The sequence below is a fragment of the Cervus elaphus genome, chromosome 10, assembly GCF_910594005.1.
Source record: "Cervus elaphus chromosome 10, mCerEla1.1, whole genome shotgun sequence".
Lineage (NCBI taxonomy): Eukaryota > Metazoa > Chordata > Mammalia > Artiodactyla > Cervidae > Cervus > Cervus elaphus.
In genome coordinates, this window is record NC_057824.1 from 25,390,463 (window position 1) to 25,404,040 (window position 13,578).

The following is a 13,578-nucleotide window of genomic DNA, read 5'->3' on the forward strand; positions in this document are numbered from 1 at the left end:
GTTATCTGCAGCGCCTCTGTGAGCACAAGTCTGCCGGCCTGGAGGTCAGGGAGTGGGTGTGTGTGTGTGCGTGTGCACACATGTGTGCACGCTCATGCCACTCTCTTATGCTTGCCCCCTGAGCAGGAATTGTGTCCCTGGGGATGTGCATTCTGATTCTCTTTTTTAAAACTTGCTTTGGGCCCTGCTTGACAAGCTTCTCCTTCATCCTTTATGGAAACATACAAGAGCAAACAAATGTGATTTGGAAAAACAAGTGTTTTTAAAAAGGAGTCTTCAGACAGTGTGATTTTCCAGTGAAAGTAAATCTCAGTGCCAGGCTGTGGACTTTGCAGGATGCTTTTTCTTTTTTCCAGCTGGGGCCATTATCTTGGAAAAAACCATAGGTTTTGTCTTACCTTGTAAAGAACAATAGTCACTATCGGGTCATTTCTTCTCCTTCCCAGCGAGAGAGAGAAAAAAAAAAATCACAGCCAGTTTGTGTTGGGGGGCTTTCCAGGCCCCAAGAGGGGAATTTTTCCAAAGCTTTCAAGGAGCGCTGAAACATGCCGTGTTTGTTTTTGGAGCAGAGGTTCAGTGAGCAGTGGGGGTGGGATAGTTCAGACGCTACTGTTTGTGGTCTGGTGTCTCATGGCAAGTGTCCTCTAGATTTAGGAGGCAGCCGCACCCAAGTTAGTAAATGTTTTTAAGAAATAGCCATTTGAGGTCCGTAGATGGTCACCAGAACCCTGCTCGGACTCAATTCTAGGTGGTAACTTGTGGTTATTTCTGGAAGAGCCGCTGTCTTCTCTGCTATTTAAGACCAAAGATGACAGATATTCAAGCGAATGTGTTTGCAGGGTGAACATGCTCCAGATAGAGTATAAAACACATTCTTTGCAATGTCAAGTTATTCATTTCTGTAAGACAGGCTGTATGCTTGTTTAACCTGGAGGTGGTGATGGAGCAAGGGTGAAGGGTGCTTTGTGGGAGATTGTGGGCAAAGGAGAAATGAGACTCCCGTCGTCCATCAGATAACTGGAGCCCGTCTTTTGTGTTTGTGGCTCCGGTGGTTTTTTTTTGGCCTGTTCTGGCAGCCCTTCCTTTATTAAATCTCATACGTAGTGTGGCTGGGCCGAAACGTCTCAGTTGAGCATGCACACCTCAGTGTGGGGTGTCTGGGAGGGGATGTGCCTGGGATTGGCTCAACTCATTGTTTTCCCTTGGTTTAAACCACCAAACCCACAGGCTCTCAGAGCCAGGCCTCCGGTGGTTCCCCGGGGCTCATCCTAGTCACGACGCAGAGACTCTTGAGCAGAATTGAGTAGCTTCTCAAAGCAGTTTGTACAAGATGGACGTGAACTGCGGTTTCTGCAGAGCCTTGTGGAAGATGAATGAACTAGGACTTGACTCTGTGGACTCTGGGTTGGCAGCATCTGAACAGGTGGGATCTCCTCCTCCTCCCAGGTCGCTGCGGAACCTGCTTGACAGTGAGATGGAGCACTCGGCTGCGCTCCGCCAGGAGGTCGACAGCTTGAAGCGGAAGGTGGCTGAGCAGGAGGAGCGGCACGTCACGAAGGTCCAGGCGCTGGCGAGGTAGGGGGCGGAGGGGCTGGGGGAGGCGCTGGCCAGCCCCCAAGCACACCTGTCATCAGTACTTACTCATTTAAAGTGACAAATGGAAATAATACTGACATAGCTGAAATTTTAACTTATTAGATATTGAGTAAGTATTAAATAGTATGCATGCACATGGTTCAAAATACAAAGTCACGAATGGTTAAACTCTGTGATCGCCGGCTCACCCCTGGAGGGTGGGCAGCGTCACCTCCCAGAGATGCCCCTTGTGTACATGAGCAGATGCGAACATTCAGATACATGAACTTTCTCTTCTTCTCATCTCCCTCCTCTCCTCTCTTTCTTCCTTGATACAGATGGTCCCGTATCCTCCACCACACTCCCTCCACAGCTTAGAGACCGTCCTGCGCTGGGTACACAGACCTGCCGTCTTTCTAACGGCCCTGATACCCCACCGTCCATCTGTACCAGGATTCATTTGGCCGATGTGCCAGCAGCCAGGCATCTGAGTCATTTCTAGCCTTTTTCTACTTCTGATAATCTTCGCAGTTGTCATTGTGTCCTTGTATGAGTGTATTTGCCAGAAATACACTGGAAGTGGAATTGCTGGGTCAAAGCACTGTGTTTTTCTTTTCTTTCCTCATTATTTGTTTGTTTAATTTGTTTGGCTATGCCGGGTCTTAGTTGTGGCACATAGGATCTTTGATCTTAGTTGTGACATGTGAACTCTTAGTTGCGGCCTGTGGGGTCTAGTTCCCTGCCCAGGGACTGAACCTGGACCCCTGCATTGGGAGTGTGGAGTCTTAGCTATTGGAGCACCAGGGAAGTCCCCAGAGTGCTTTCTGAGTTGGATAAAGGTCGTCAACCTGCCTTTAACGAGGGCTGGGTCTCCCCCAGCACAGCCCTGCCTCTGGTGGATCCAGCTTTGGGGGTCTTTGATAAAGTCACAGGTGAAAGCAGTGCTGGCAAAATAGTTTTCATTTCTCTGATTCAGAGTATGGTTGAACCTCTTTATAGTTGAGTCATCTTCTTTTCTTTTCTGTGACTTTGTTTATATCTAATTAAAGAAAACTGTAAAGCAACCCCCTCCCCACCCCCAAGCTCCAACTGCCATAATGAGACTTTACTGAATTTGTCACATGCAAACACGTTTTTATGGGCTCTACTTGAAAGCTCCAGCCCATCACTTCCTAGGCTGTGTCCTTCTACCATAGTAAAAACTTCATAGTCACCATTTTTGTGTGCCTGGATGTGGCATTTAATTGAGCTAATGTACCACATGAATGTACCATTTCAGATTGCTGGACATTTGAGTTTTCCCCATTTTATGTAAAAGATAAAGCACTTTAACGGGTTGTTCTTTTGTTGTTGTTCACTCAGTCATGGGTGACTTTTTGCGACCCCACGGACTGCAGCAATCCAGGCTTCCCTGTCCTTCACCATCTCCCAAAGTTTGCTGAACTCCACTGAGTCGGTGATGCCATCCAACTCTCTCATCCTCTATCGTCACCTTCTCCTCCTGGCTTCAATCTTCCCCACCATCAGGGTCTTTTCCAGTGAGTCGGCTCTCTGCATCAGGTGGCCCAAGTATTGGAGCTTCAGCCCTTCCAATGAATATTCAGGGTTGATTTCCTTTAGGATTGACTTGGCCTGATCCCTTTGCAGACCAGGGGACTCTCAAGAGTCTTCTCCATCGCCACAGTTCAAAAGCATCAATTCTGTGGTGCTCAGCCTTCTTTATGGTCCAACTTTCACATCTTTACATGACTATTGGAAAAGCCATAGCTTTGACTATACGGATTCTTTAAAACTACTTTAAAAATAGACTCGGAGATGCATCTGTCTTGGGGGGGGGATGGGGTGGGGGAGCCCAGGGCTAAGGAAACTCGACAGTGGCAGCATTACCATCCCCGCGCTGTCAGCCGTTGTGAGTGACACTAATGTAATTGTTGTGTATATGTAACGGGAAGTTGGCAGCGTGATCCCATGTTTGTTTATTTTTTGGCTGTGATGGGTCTTCGTTGTGGCGTGTAGGCTGAGTAGTTGTGGCAAAGGGGCATAGTTGCTCCACAACTGCGTCCCCTGCCTTGGAAGGCAGTTTCTTAGCCACTGGACCACCGGGAAGTCCCCCTGTGTTTAATTTTAATTTGAAATTCTCTCCTGCGTTCACATTTGAAAATGACATATCCAGAGCATCAGAAACAAGCCCCAGGTGCCTAATTTGTCATTTTCTCACCTGGCCCCCATCTTACCTGGCCATGCCAGGGTTCCATGGTGCGATTGTGTTTTATGTTCTCAATAAAGACTGTAGTCTGTGGAGACCCGGGTTCTGAATCATTGAAGACAGACAGACTTCCGTCCTCTGTCATTTTTTATTGTGTCAGGAGCCAGCTCAGCCTCGAGTTGCTGCTCCATTGCTTGCAAATTGGGTGTTGGGTCTGAACCGCTTCACTTCCACAGGCGTGCATTTCTTCGTTTATGACATGGACAGGATGGTGTTATCCCCCGAGAGGGCCCACTGAGGAGTGTGTGTGAAAGTCCATAGGGCAGCGGCGAGTGACTGGAGTGTGTTTTACAGTAAATGTGTTTTGAGTATATGGTAATTTTGGGATAAATTTTCTTTAGCCCATGAATGAAATAGAAAAAGGTAACTTCTTAACCATGCTCTTCTGTAATCTGGTTTCCCCAGGTAAACAGTGGGGTAGCTGAGAGTTTGGGCTTCCCTGGTGGCTCAGGGGTAAGGAATCTGCCTGCCAGTGCAGGAGACGTGGGTTTGATCCCTGGGTCAGGAAGATCCCCTGGAGAAGAAAATGGCAAACCCACCCCAGTATTCTTACCTGGGAAATCCCATGGACAGAGGAGCCTGGCGGGCTATAGTCCCCGGGGTCACAGAAGAGTTGGACACGACTTTAGTGACGAATACACACACAGCTGAAGGTTTAAGGTGCCTGAAAGTCTGCAGTTTGCAGGTAGAAGGAGCTTGGATAAAGCGGGCAGACCCTTCAGGAGAAAACGGCGCGAAAGCAGACGGAGCAGTGGACGTGTTTTGAAAGACTCGACCGCTGACGTTGCAGACAGACTTCTGCCAGCTGTCAGAGGTTTCTCCTTGCTTCTGGCCGCAGGAGAGCGGCTGTCCGTGTTGTCAGATGGTGGGTCCCCATGGTCAGCTGTGGTTGATGGCCTGGGGCTGCTGTCATCCATGGGTCACAGGCAGGGTGTGGAGGGTCACAGGCTGGGGGCGAGCCCCACACGGCTGCACCAGGGCAGCCCTCTTCTAGGTCCCCGCGTGTCCAGGTGGTGGGTTTCATAATGCAGGTAGTTTAGCCTAGTGGTTGGTGGTACTGATTCTGGCATTGGATCCTGAGGGTCCATTCATGGCTCTGCTGCTTATTAGCTATGTGACCTTGAGCAAGTTACTTAACTGTCTCTGTTTCCTTGGCTATAAAATGAAGATAAGAGAACTCTACCTCATAGAGTGGTTAGATGATAAAATGAGAGAATGGGCTTCATAAATGCTCAAACACATTACCTATCATTATCATTTTTCTCTAGGATAGTAACTGTATTATTACTAAGAAACCTTGCCTAATCAAAAGTTGTATTTTAACGGCAGTGGTGCAGGAAGAATTAAGAATTAGGCTATTTCAGACTCAGGACAATGAAATTATTTTTGCTGTATTGCTGAGAAGCGTGTTCGGGTGTATGTGTGTCTTCCTGGCCCTGAGTGTGGAGTTGTGAAATGGGAACATCCCTGAGCAGATGAAGCGTCTTATTACACATTCATTTTGCTCAAAATTAATGGCTTTCCTCACGCCATCACGGCTCAACAAAGAGCAAGGTAGTATAAGCAGCCAAGTGCCTTTGTGGCGCCAAGCATCTGCGCCTTCCCAGGCGGAGTCCTTGTCATCAGTAGCGGTTCGGGATCAGTCAGTCTCCCTCCCTGGATAATGGATTGTCTTACTTCCTGTGGAAGCAAGAAATCTCGAGCTCAACAGGGTCCTACTATTTAAGCACAGGAAACTATATTCCATATCCTGTGATGAACAGGGTAGGAAATGGAAAAGAATATGAAGAGGAATGTGTATATATATGTGTGTGTGTGTGTGTGTAACTGAATCACTTTGCTCTATAGCAGAAACTAACACAACATTATAAATCCACTGTATGTACTTCAATTAAAAAAACCAAAAAGCTCAGCCTATGACATAGGCTGAGCAGAAAGAAAACACACATTAGCTGAGCAGAAGTACCTTTGAGGGAAGCAAGCGGCCAGGGTTGTGGGGGTGTTGTGGGGGGCACTTCTGTTTCTGCTCTATTTATTTGTCTGTCTGTCTGGCGCATCAGGTCTTAGTTGAGGCACGCGGAGCTCTGCTTTGTCACATGGGCCCTTTCACTGTGGCGCAGGGACTTTCTCGTGGAACACTGGCTCAGTAGTTGCGACACATGGGCTTAGTTGCTCCACAGAGTGTGGGATCTTAGTTCCCCAACCAGGGATCGAACTGGTGTCCCCTGCATTGTAGGGTGGTTTCTTAACCACTGGACCACCAGGGACGTCCCGGTCTCTGCTGTTTTTGTAGTAGATACCCCCGGCTGTGTAACAAATGATCTCCAAACTTGACAACTTAAAACAGGGAATGTTGAGGATCCTCCACAATTTCCATGAGTTGGGAATGTGGGAATGGCTCAGGGTTTCTCGTGAGGTTGTGGTCAAGCGTTCACCAGAGCTGCGGTCATCTGAAGGCTTGACTGGGGTGGAGGGTCCACTTTGGAGCTCACTCGCGTGGCTGTTGGCAGAAGGCTTTGGTTCCCTGCACTGTGGACTGCGCTGTAGGGTTGCTCACAACCTGGCAGCTGGCTTCCCGGGGTGAGTAACCCAAGAGCAAGGGGGCACACCCAACCCAGAAGCCACTGTGACTTTTGTGACCTAATCCCGGAAATGACGCACGATCACATCTGCCGAGTTCTGCTGTCACACAGCTCAAGCCTGGTTCAGCATGGGAGGGGTCTACATGTGGATGTCAATACCAAGAAGCAAGGGTCTCGGGGGCCACCCTGGAGGCTGCCTGTCACACCTCCCCTGGGACAGCACTGCTCCAGTCTTCCTTGGCCAGGTCTTCCTCCTCTCCATTCTGTCCCTCTGCTTTGGCAGGAATAACCCCACTGCTGCCCCGCCGGGGCTCCAGAGCAGGGCAGATGTCGCTGGCCTGGAGAGTCAGCTTGTTGCATCCCGTGGCCACCATGATTGGGCTGTGAGCAGTCCCTCAAGGGCAAACTCACGTGCTGGCAGAGCCATGGAAATGAGAACTCAAGTCCCAAAGCCAAAAGGGCAGAGTCATGCATGAGATGGTAAAAGGGAGACTTCTGTCTTTCTTTCATGATGTCCCATCCTTCAGTTCTGTTGTTTTCTTCCTTACAGCATCACCATTTTATTAGTATATTTTTTAGGTCATTATAATCTTTTTCTTCAAACTTTAAACTTTTTATTTTGTAGTGGGGATATAGCCAATTAACAATGCCATGGTAGTTTCAGGTAAACAGCAAAGGGCCACAGCCATATATATACAGGTATCCATTCTCCCCCAGACCCGCCCCCCATCCACGCTGCCACATGGTATTGAGTAGAGTTCCCTGTGCTACACGGCAGGTCCTTGGTGATTGTCCATTTTGATGTTCAGTTCTATGTCATTAAAGGAACATGCTCTGGGGGACTGTTTCAAACCCATTATGTAAAACAAAACTGCAGTCAGAGTGAGAGGAGACCAGAATCCAGTTTTTGTCTGTACGTCTTTCAGAAGATTGGTGTTTGCTTTGCTGCCTGATTCTAAAACCCTATGGTTGTGACCTGAGAGTTGGGAAGGGAACTCAGAATGGGGTTCCCCATTAGAAGAGTTGCTGTAGTATCATTTCCTGAAAAGCTATCCTTTTTATTTTTCCCATGCTAGAGAATTAGCCATCAGTTCAGTTCAGTCGCTCGGTCGTGTCTGACTCTTTGCGACCCCATGGACCGCAGCACGCCAGGCCTCCCTGTCCATCACCAACTCCCGGAGTCCACCCAAACGCATGTCCATTGTGTCAGTGATACCATCCAAACATCTCATCCTCCGTCATCCTCTTCTCTTCCTGCTCCCAGTCCCTCCCAGCATCAGGGTCTTTTCCAATGAGTCAGTTCTTCGCATCAGGTGGCCAAAGTATTGGAGTTTCAGCTTCAACATCAGTCCTTCCAATGAACATCAGGACTGATTTCCTTTAGGATGGACTGGTTGGATCTCCTTGCAGCCTGAGGGACTCTCAAGAGCCTTCTCCAACACCACAGTTCAAAAGCATCAAACCTTCGGCGCTCAGCTTTCTTTATATTCCTACTGTCACATTCGTACATGGCTTGGTTTAAAAGAATTTTTTCCCTCTTGGTTGGTTTTGGGGGTTGAACTCTCCCAAGCACCAAGGCATCAGCTCTGATCTGTCTAATCTGGTCAAGATAATTCCATCTTCTTTCTGAAATGATTGGTTCAGGTAACCATGGCTTGACCCAACTTGGATTTAGTTCAGGAGATGAGCATGAGATCTAATTCTGGCCATGGAGATGTGGTTGAGGTTTGCTAGGGCTTTGGAAGAAGATGGTCCTTTGCTTATTGGATGGCTGGAGTGGCTCCCTTTGGAACACGTGCTGTGAGGTATAGAGGCTGGAACTGCTGTAGCCATTTTACCATGAGGGAGACAGCCTGAGGGTAAAGCTTACAGGACAGCTTGGTGGGGAGAGGCAGGGGAGAACTTTGTGTGAAGCGATGGAAACCCACCAGAAACTGGCTTGTGAAGAGGTGCCCTTGATTGGCTTATGTAGCTGACAGATTTTGAGAAGAGCCAGCGTTCTGCCCAGCTGGACCCAGGGACCCTGGGGGTGTCATGCGGGATCCATGTCCTTCTGTACCTCCCCTTCTTTCCCTTGGTTGTAGCTTCACTCTCAGTCCTGCGCTTCTTGCATGGTGACAAGAGGGGCCCCAGGCATCACTAGGCATAAATCCTGTTGGCTCAGTACCCAGAGGAAGGAGAGAGTGACTTCCTGAAAGCTCATGAGAAAGTTCTGGGATTCACTCATTTTCCTGGCGGGATGTGTTATCCTTGCTCTCCCGGCCTGCGACATGTGCCCCCTGGAGCCAGGAGGTTGGCTTGCTTTTCCTCACGTGCCCACACGAAGCAAGAACAAATGACAGGGACATTTCTTCAAAAGGACAGTTGGGGGGCTCGGTCTATCAGATGGGGGTGAGTGGTGGTCAGGCAGAGACTGTGGGTGTCCCCTGCCATGGGCTCAGTTCCTCATCACATTTGGAGATTGTCGGTTTCCCAATGTAGAGATTCTGGCGCCCTAGAGCTAGCCCTCCTGTGAGTGATGTTGAAGTCTGGGCTTCAGGTCATCCCAGTGTCCCTGCGTATCTTTCCTTGGTGTGGGATGTTTACATCAGATACAAGCTGATCTTGTTAGCAAGCGCCTGGTCCAGCACTTTGGCCTCCTTAGATGTATAGTTATAGTTCTCAGTACCAGCCTCAGTATGCCTTTAAAATAAAAATCAACCCTTTTATTATACTATCCTGAAATGAAATTCATAGCTAACACACCCTGCCTGCACAAATAATTTAAAAAATCAGTATAACACCCTAACTCTAATCTGAAGGAGAAGTAATAGGGAAGTAATTTATAACACAAAGTAGATTGCAATATATATGGGCTGTGCATGACTTTGCTTGAAAAAACATGAAGCGGTAAAGTGCTCTCGCCTACTTATAAATGCACACGTTTGGATTTAAAGGCGGTCAGGTCAGAAGTCACTCTCTAGAAGAAATACAGAAAATGGAAGAACAGAGCATGGGTGGGCCCTAGGGTAAAAACTGGTATGTTCAGTGTAGAGTTAATTTGAGGATAGGCTCAGATTACAAACAAGTTGTTTTTTTTTTTAAATAGATTTTTTTATTTGACTGCACCAGTTCTTAGTTCTAAGCGGCACTTGGGATCTTTGATCTTCACTGTGGCCTGTGGAAGCCTTTTCAGTTGTGGCCTGTGGGATCTAGTTCCTTGACCAGGGATTGAACCCAGGCCCCCTGCATTGGGAGCATGGAGTCTCAGCAACTGGACCACCAGGGAAGTCCTTACAAATAAGCTTTTCACTCATGTAATGGGCCATCAGGATGATAGAAAGCAGGGCAGGATATAGTTTGCTCTTGGTCTTTCAGGACAGTTTGTAGCCTTGGCCCCACTCTCTTAATGCTGGTAACACCGTCATCTTGGTAACCAAAAGCATCTCCTCACGTTGGCCTTGCTTAGCCTCTGCCATGCATTACAAGTCTTCGGGGAGCTTTAAAACAATGTCCACACCCAGTTGAGAACCACTGTTTTCACCCTTTCTGCGTTCTTGTCTTCAAGTTTGGAAACGTACCTTTAGAATTTTGTTCCCACAGCCTTGCAGTCCACGGTCACGTGGCCTCTCTTTTGGTGTCCTTGGCCAGGGACGGAACCCTGATCACACGGATGCTCCACTGAGCCCCTGGTGTCCCCCTGCCGCCGCCCTTCCTGTCCTTCACTTCTCCTTGAGCGGGAAGCTGGCGTCCCCAGGTCGCTACTCTCTCACCCCGCTGGGTCTCATCAGCCGAGGGAGCGGTGCTCTTCATCTTTGCTCAGCACGTCCCTGTCGGCAGCCGACAGGTCCTTAGTGACGACCCCCAGAGCAGCCGAGGAGAGCTGAGTGCCCGGGGTGGGACAGGGTGAGGATGAGACACGCGTGTCCAGGCAGGATAAAGCGATGGCCCGGGAGGAGGAGCCGGCTTCCTGAAGTTTAGTGCTGCCGGGATCCAGCGAAGGATGGGTGGTCAGTTAATACCCATTTGTTCATTTGTTGATTCACTCATCAGACACCTATTCTGAGTGAGCTGGGTCCATCAGAGAGAAATAGGATACAGCTGACTAACCTCTAGGGGCTGCAAGTCAGGGGAGGAACATATAAACCCAGACTTTAACCTTTTGGCTGATAATTCCCTGTGCTCTGGTTAAGGTGGCTGGTCTTAGAAGGAAGTGCAGGGCAAGCCTGGACTTGAGTCCAGCCTCTTTCTTTCATTTCGGCTGCCCTGGGTCTTTGTTGTGCTGTGGAGGCTTGCTCTAGTTGCCCTGGGGGCTTCTCTTGTGAAGCCTGGGCTCTAGAGCACGCGGGGTTAGCAGTTGTGTGCAGGCTTATGGGCTTCCCTGCTGGCTCAGATGGTAAGGAATCTGCCTTTAAGGCAGGAGACCCAGGTTCAATCCCTGGCTTGGGAAGATCCCCTGCAGGAGGGCCGGGCTACCCACTCCTGTATTCTTTCCTGGAGAACCCCATGGACAGAGGAGCCTGGCGGGCTGCAGTCCATGGGGTCGCAGAGAGTCAGATGCGACTGAGTGACTATCACTTAGTTGCCCTCCAGCATGTGGGGTCTTAGTTCCCCAAGCAGGGGTCTAACCTGTGTCCCCTGCACTGGAAAGCAGATTCTTAACCACTGGACCACCAGGCAGGTCCCTTGAGTCCAGCTTCTGTAGTACTCAACTAGAGTGAGGTGAGTGAGGCCCTTCGGGTGCAGAAAAAGGGAGGCACTCGCTCACTCTGAGGGCCCTGAGAGTGCTTCTTGCACTTCCAGATGTGATCTCAACTGGTCATTCCACCCCTGATGCTTCTCACCTAGAAACCCGAGACAGCGGGAGACTCTCCTTCTAGACACCACGCAAAAGATACTGCGGGGCCAGTGTGGAGCACAGTGCGTGCTCTGCGTAAGTCCTTAGGAAAGGCCAGCCATATCTGCGCTTCCCAGTTCCGTGTAAGTCAATTTTTCTTCCGTACAAGGCTGCACAGAGTCATTTTCTGGAGTTAATCTTGCCCGCTGTTGCTCAGATGTAACTAACTATCTAATTAAGAAATCTCCGGGCTGAGGAGCTACATGCTTTGTTTAATCCTGGCCGTAGATACATGGCAGTCACCAGGGGAGCTTTGAAAACTGGGACGACCAGACCATCCTCCAGACCAATTCCATCAGGATCTCTGGAGGAGGCAAGACCCAGACCGCTCAGGTGCAGCCAAAGTTGACGGCACGTGGCTCAGAGCAGCGCGTTTCAAACCGTAACATGCCCGCCATGCCCCTGGGGGTCACGGTGGCCCTCAGACTCTGGTCCCATAGGCCTGGGGGTGGGGGCCTGAGAGTGAGCATTTGTAGCAAGCTCCTGGGTAGTGCTGATGCTGCTGGCGTCCACACCGCACTGTGAGTGGCCAGGGCTCAGACCGATGCTGGTGATGAGCTGAAGGGGAGGTTCAGTGGTTCAAAACATCTGGGCTGTTAGAACGACGTGAAGGCACTTGTGATTGTTTTTCAAATCTCAGAACCAAGTTGGGCTGTTGGTCTGTTTGAAGCATGCAGAGAATGCTATACTATCACTACAAAATTAGCACTATTTGCATTTGTCATCTCTGCTTTCAATTTTAAGTGAACTGTAAACAACATGCCATCTTGTCATCTGTAGGTTCTGAAAGATCTGCGTGTGGGCTTTTAACTCGAGCCCATCCTTCTGCAACTTGCCTTGCTTGACCCAGCATCAAGTGGAAGGTTTTTAGGTTACGATGCCCACAAGGGGGATCCTGGGCTGGAATTCAGTCATGACTGGCCAGCGTGAGATTTCTTAAGATAGCTCTTGTTTCTCTGCTTACAATAATTGCTTCTAAGTTGTGAAAGCAACATAACAACTTGAAATGGAGAAGAGAGTCCTCAATCTCATGTCCCTAGCATGACAGTCATTCCTATTCTTTGTCCACTTAAGTACAATTTTTACATAGTTATACAACCATTAGCGTGTACATGTAATTATAAAAAGAAGTATAGTTGATTTACAGTTTTGTATTACTTTCTATTGTGCAGCAAAGTGATCAGTTATATGCATGTGTGTGTGTGTATGTATATATATTCTTTTTCAGATTCTTTTCCATTATAAGTTTTTACAGTATATTGAGTAGAGTTCCCTGTGCTATACTGTTGGATTTTGTTGTTTATTTTAGATATAGTAGTGTTTAGCTGTTAATCTCAAGCTCCTAATTTATCCCTCCCCTCCCATTTCCCCTTTGGTAACTATAAATTTGTTTTTTATGTCTGAGTCTATTTTTGTTTGTAAACAAGTTCATTTGTGTCATATTTTAGCTTCTATGTAAAGGTGATGTAACATGGTTTTTGTCTTTCTGACTGACTTCACTTGGTATGATCATCTCTAGGCCCATCCATGTTGCCATGTTGCTGCAGATGGCATTATTTCATTCTTTTTATTTTTTAAAATTTTATTATTTATTTATTTTTATTTCATTCTTTTTAAATGGTTGAGTAATACTCTGTTGTATATATATGTCACATCTTCTTTATCCATTTATCCGTCTCTATAAACATTTGGTTGTGTCTGTTCTTGGCTGTTACAAACAGTGCTTCACCGAACACTGGGGTGCATGTATCTTTTTTTTTTAATTAAGAGTTTTCTCCAGATATATGTCCAGGAGTTGGATTGCTGAATCATATGGTAGCTATTTTTGATTTTTAAAGGAACCTCCATACTATTTTTCATAGTGGCTTTACATTTGCCACCAACAGTATGCATGCGGGCATGCTAAATTGCTTCGGTAGTGTCCAACTGTTTGTGACCCTATGGACTGTAGCCCACCAGGCTCCTCTGTCCATGGGATTCTCCAGACAAGAATACTGGAGTGGGTTGCCATGCCCTTCTTCAGGGGATCTTCCCCACCCAGGGATTGAATCTGCGTCTCTTTTGTCTCCTGCTTTGGCAGAAAACTTCTTTACCCCTAGTGCCATCTGGGAAGCCCCACCAACAGGATAGGAGGATTTATATATACATACAATTTATTATTCTGTTTATAATATTTTCTTGTGTTTCTATGTAGATTTCAAATGATGTTTAAGTAGAGATTTTTACCCTTGGAATAGAAAGGAAGTGCACAAATTACACAGAAAAGTTTAAAGAAGAAA

At 47.8% G+C, this 13,578-nt stretch overlaps 1 protein-coding gene across 6 annotated transcripts in view; it reads left to right on the top strand.

Annotated features, from left to right (window-relative positions):
* The window catches only part of SNX29 (sorting nexin 29), a 580,903-nt gene that overhangs the window by 137,886 nt on the left and 429,439 nt on the right, over positions 1–13,578 (top strand). For 4 of the 6 annotated variants that reach the window (XR_006343074.1, XM_043914342.1, XM_043914345.1 and 1 more), the window contains one exon: positions 1,447–1,575. Coding sequence is in view for 5 of the 6 variants with exons in the window: in XM_043914342.1 (XP_043770277.1) it covers positions 1,447–1,575 (129 nt within the window). In the remaining variant the exon portion in view is untranslated. Of the gene's footprint in view, positions 1–1,446; positions 1,576–1,913; positions 2,071–11,205; positions 12,678–13,578 lie in introns of those variants that run through there. The other 2 variants (XM_043914347.1, XM_043914346.1) reach the window with 2 other exon arrangements.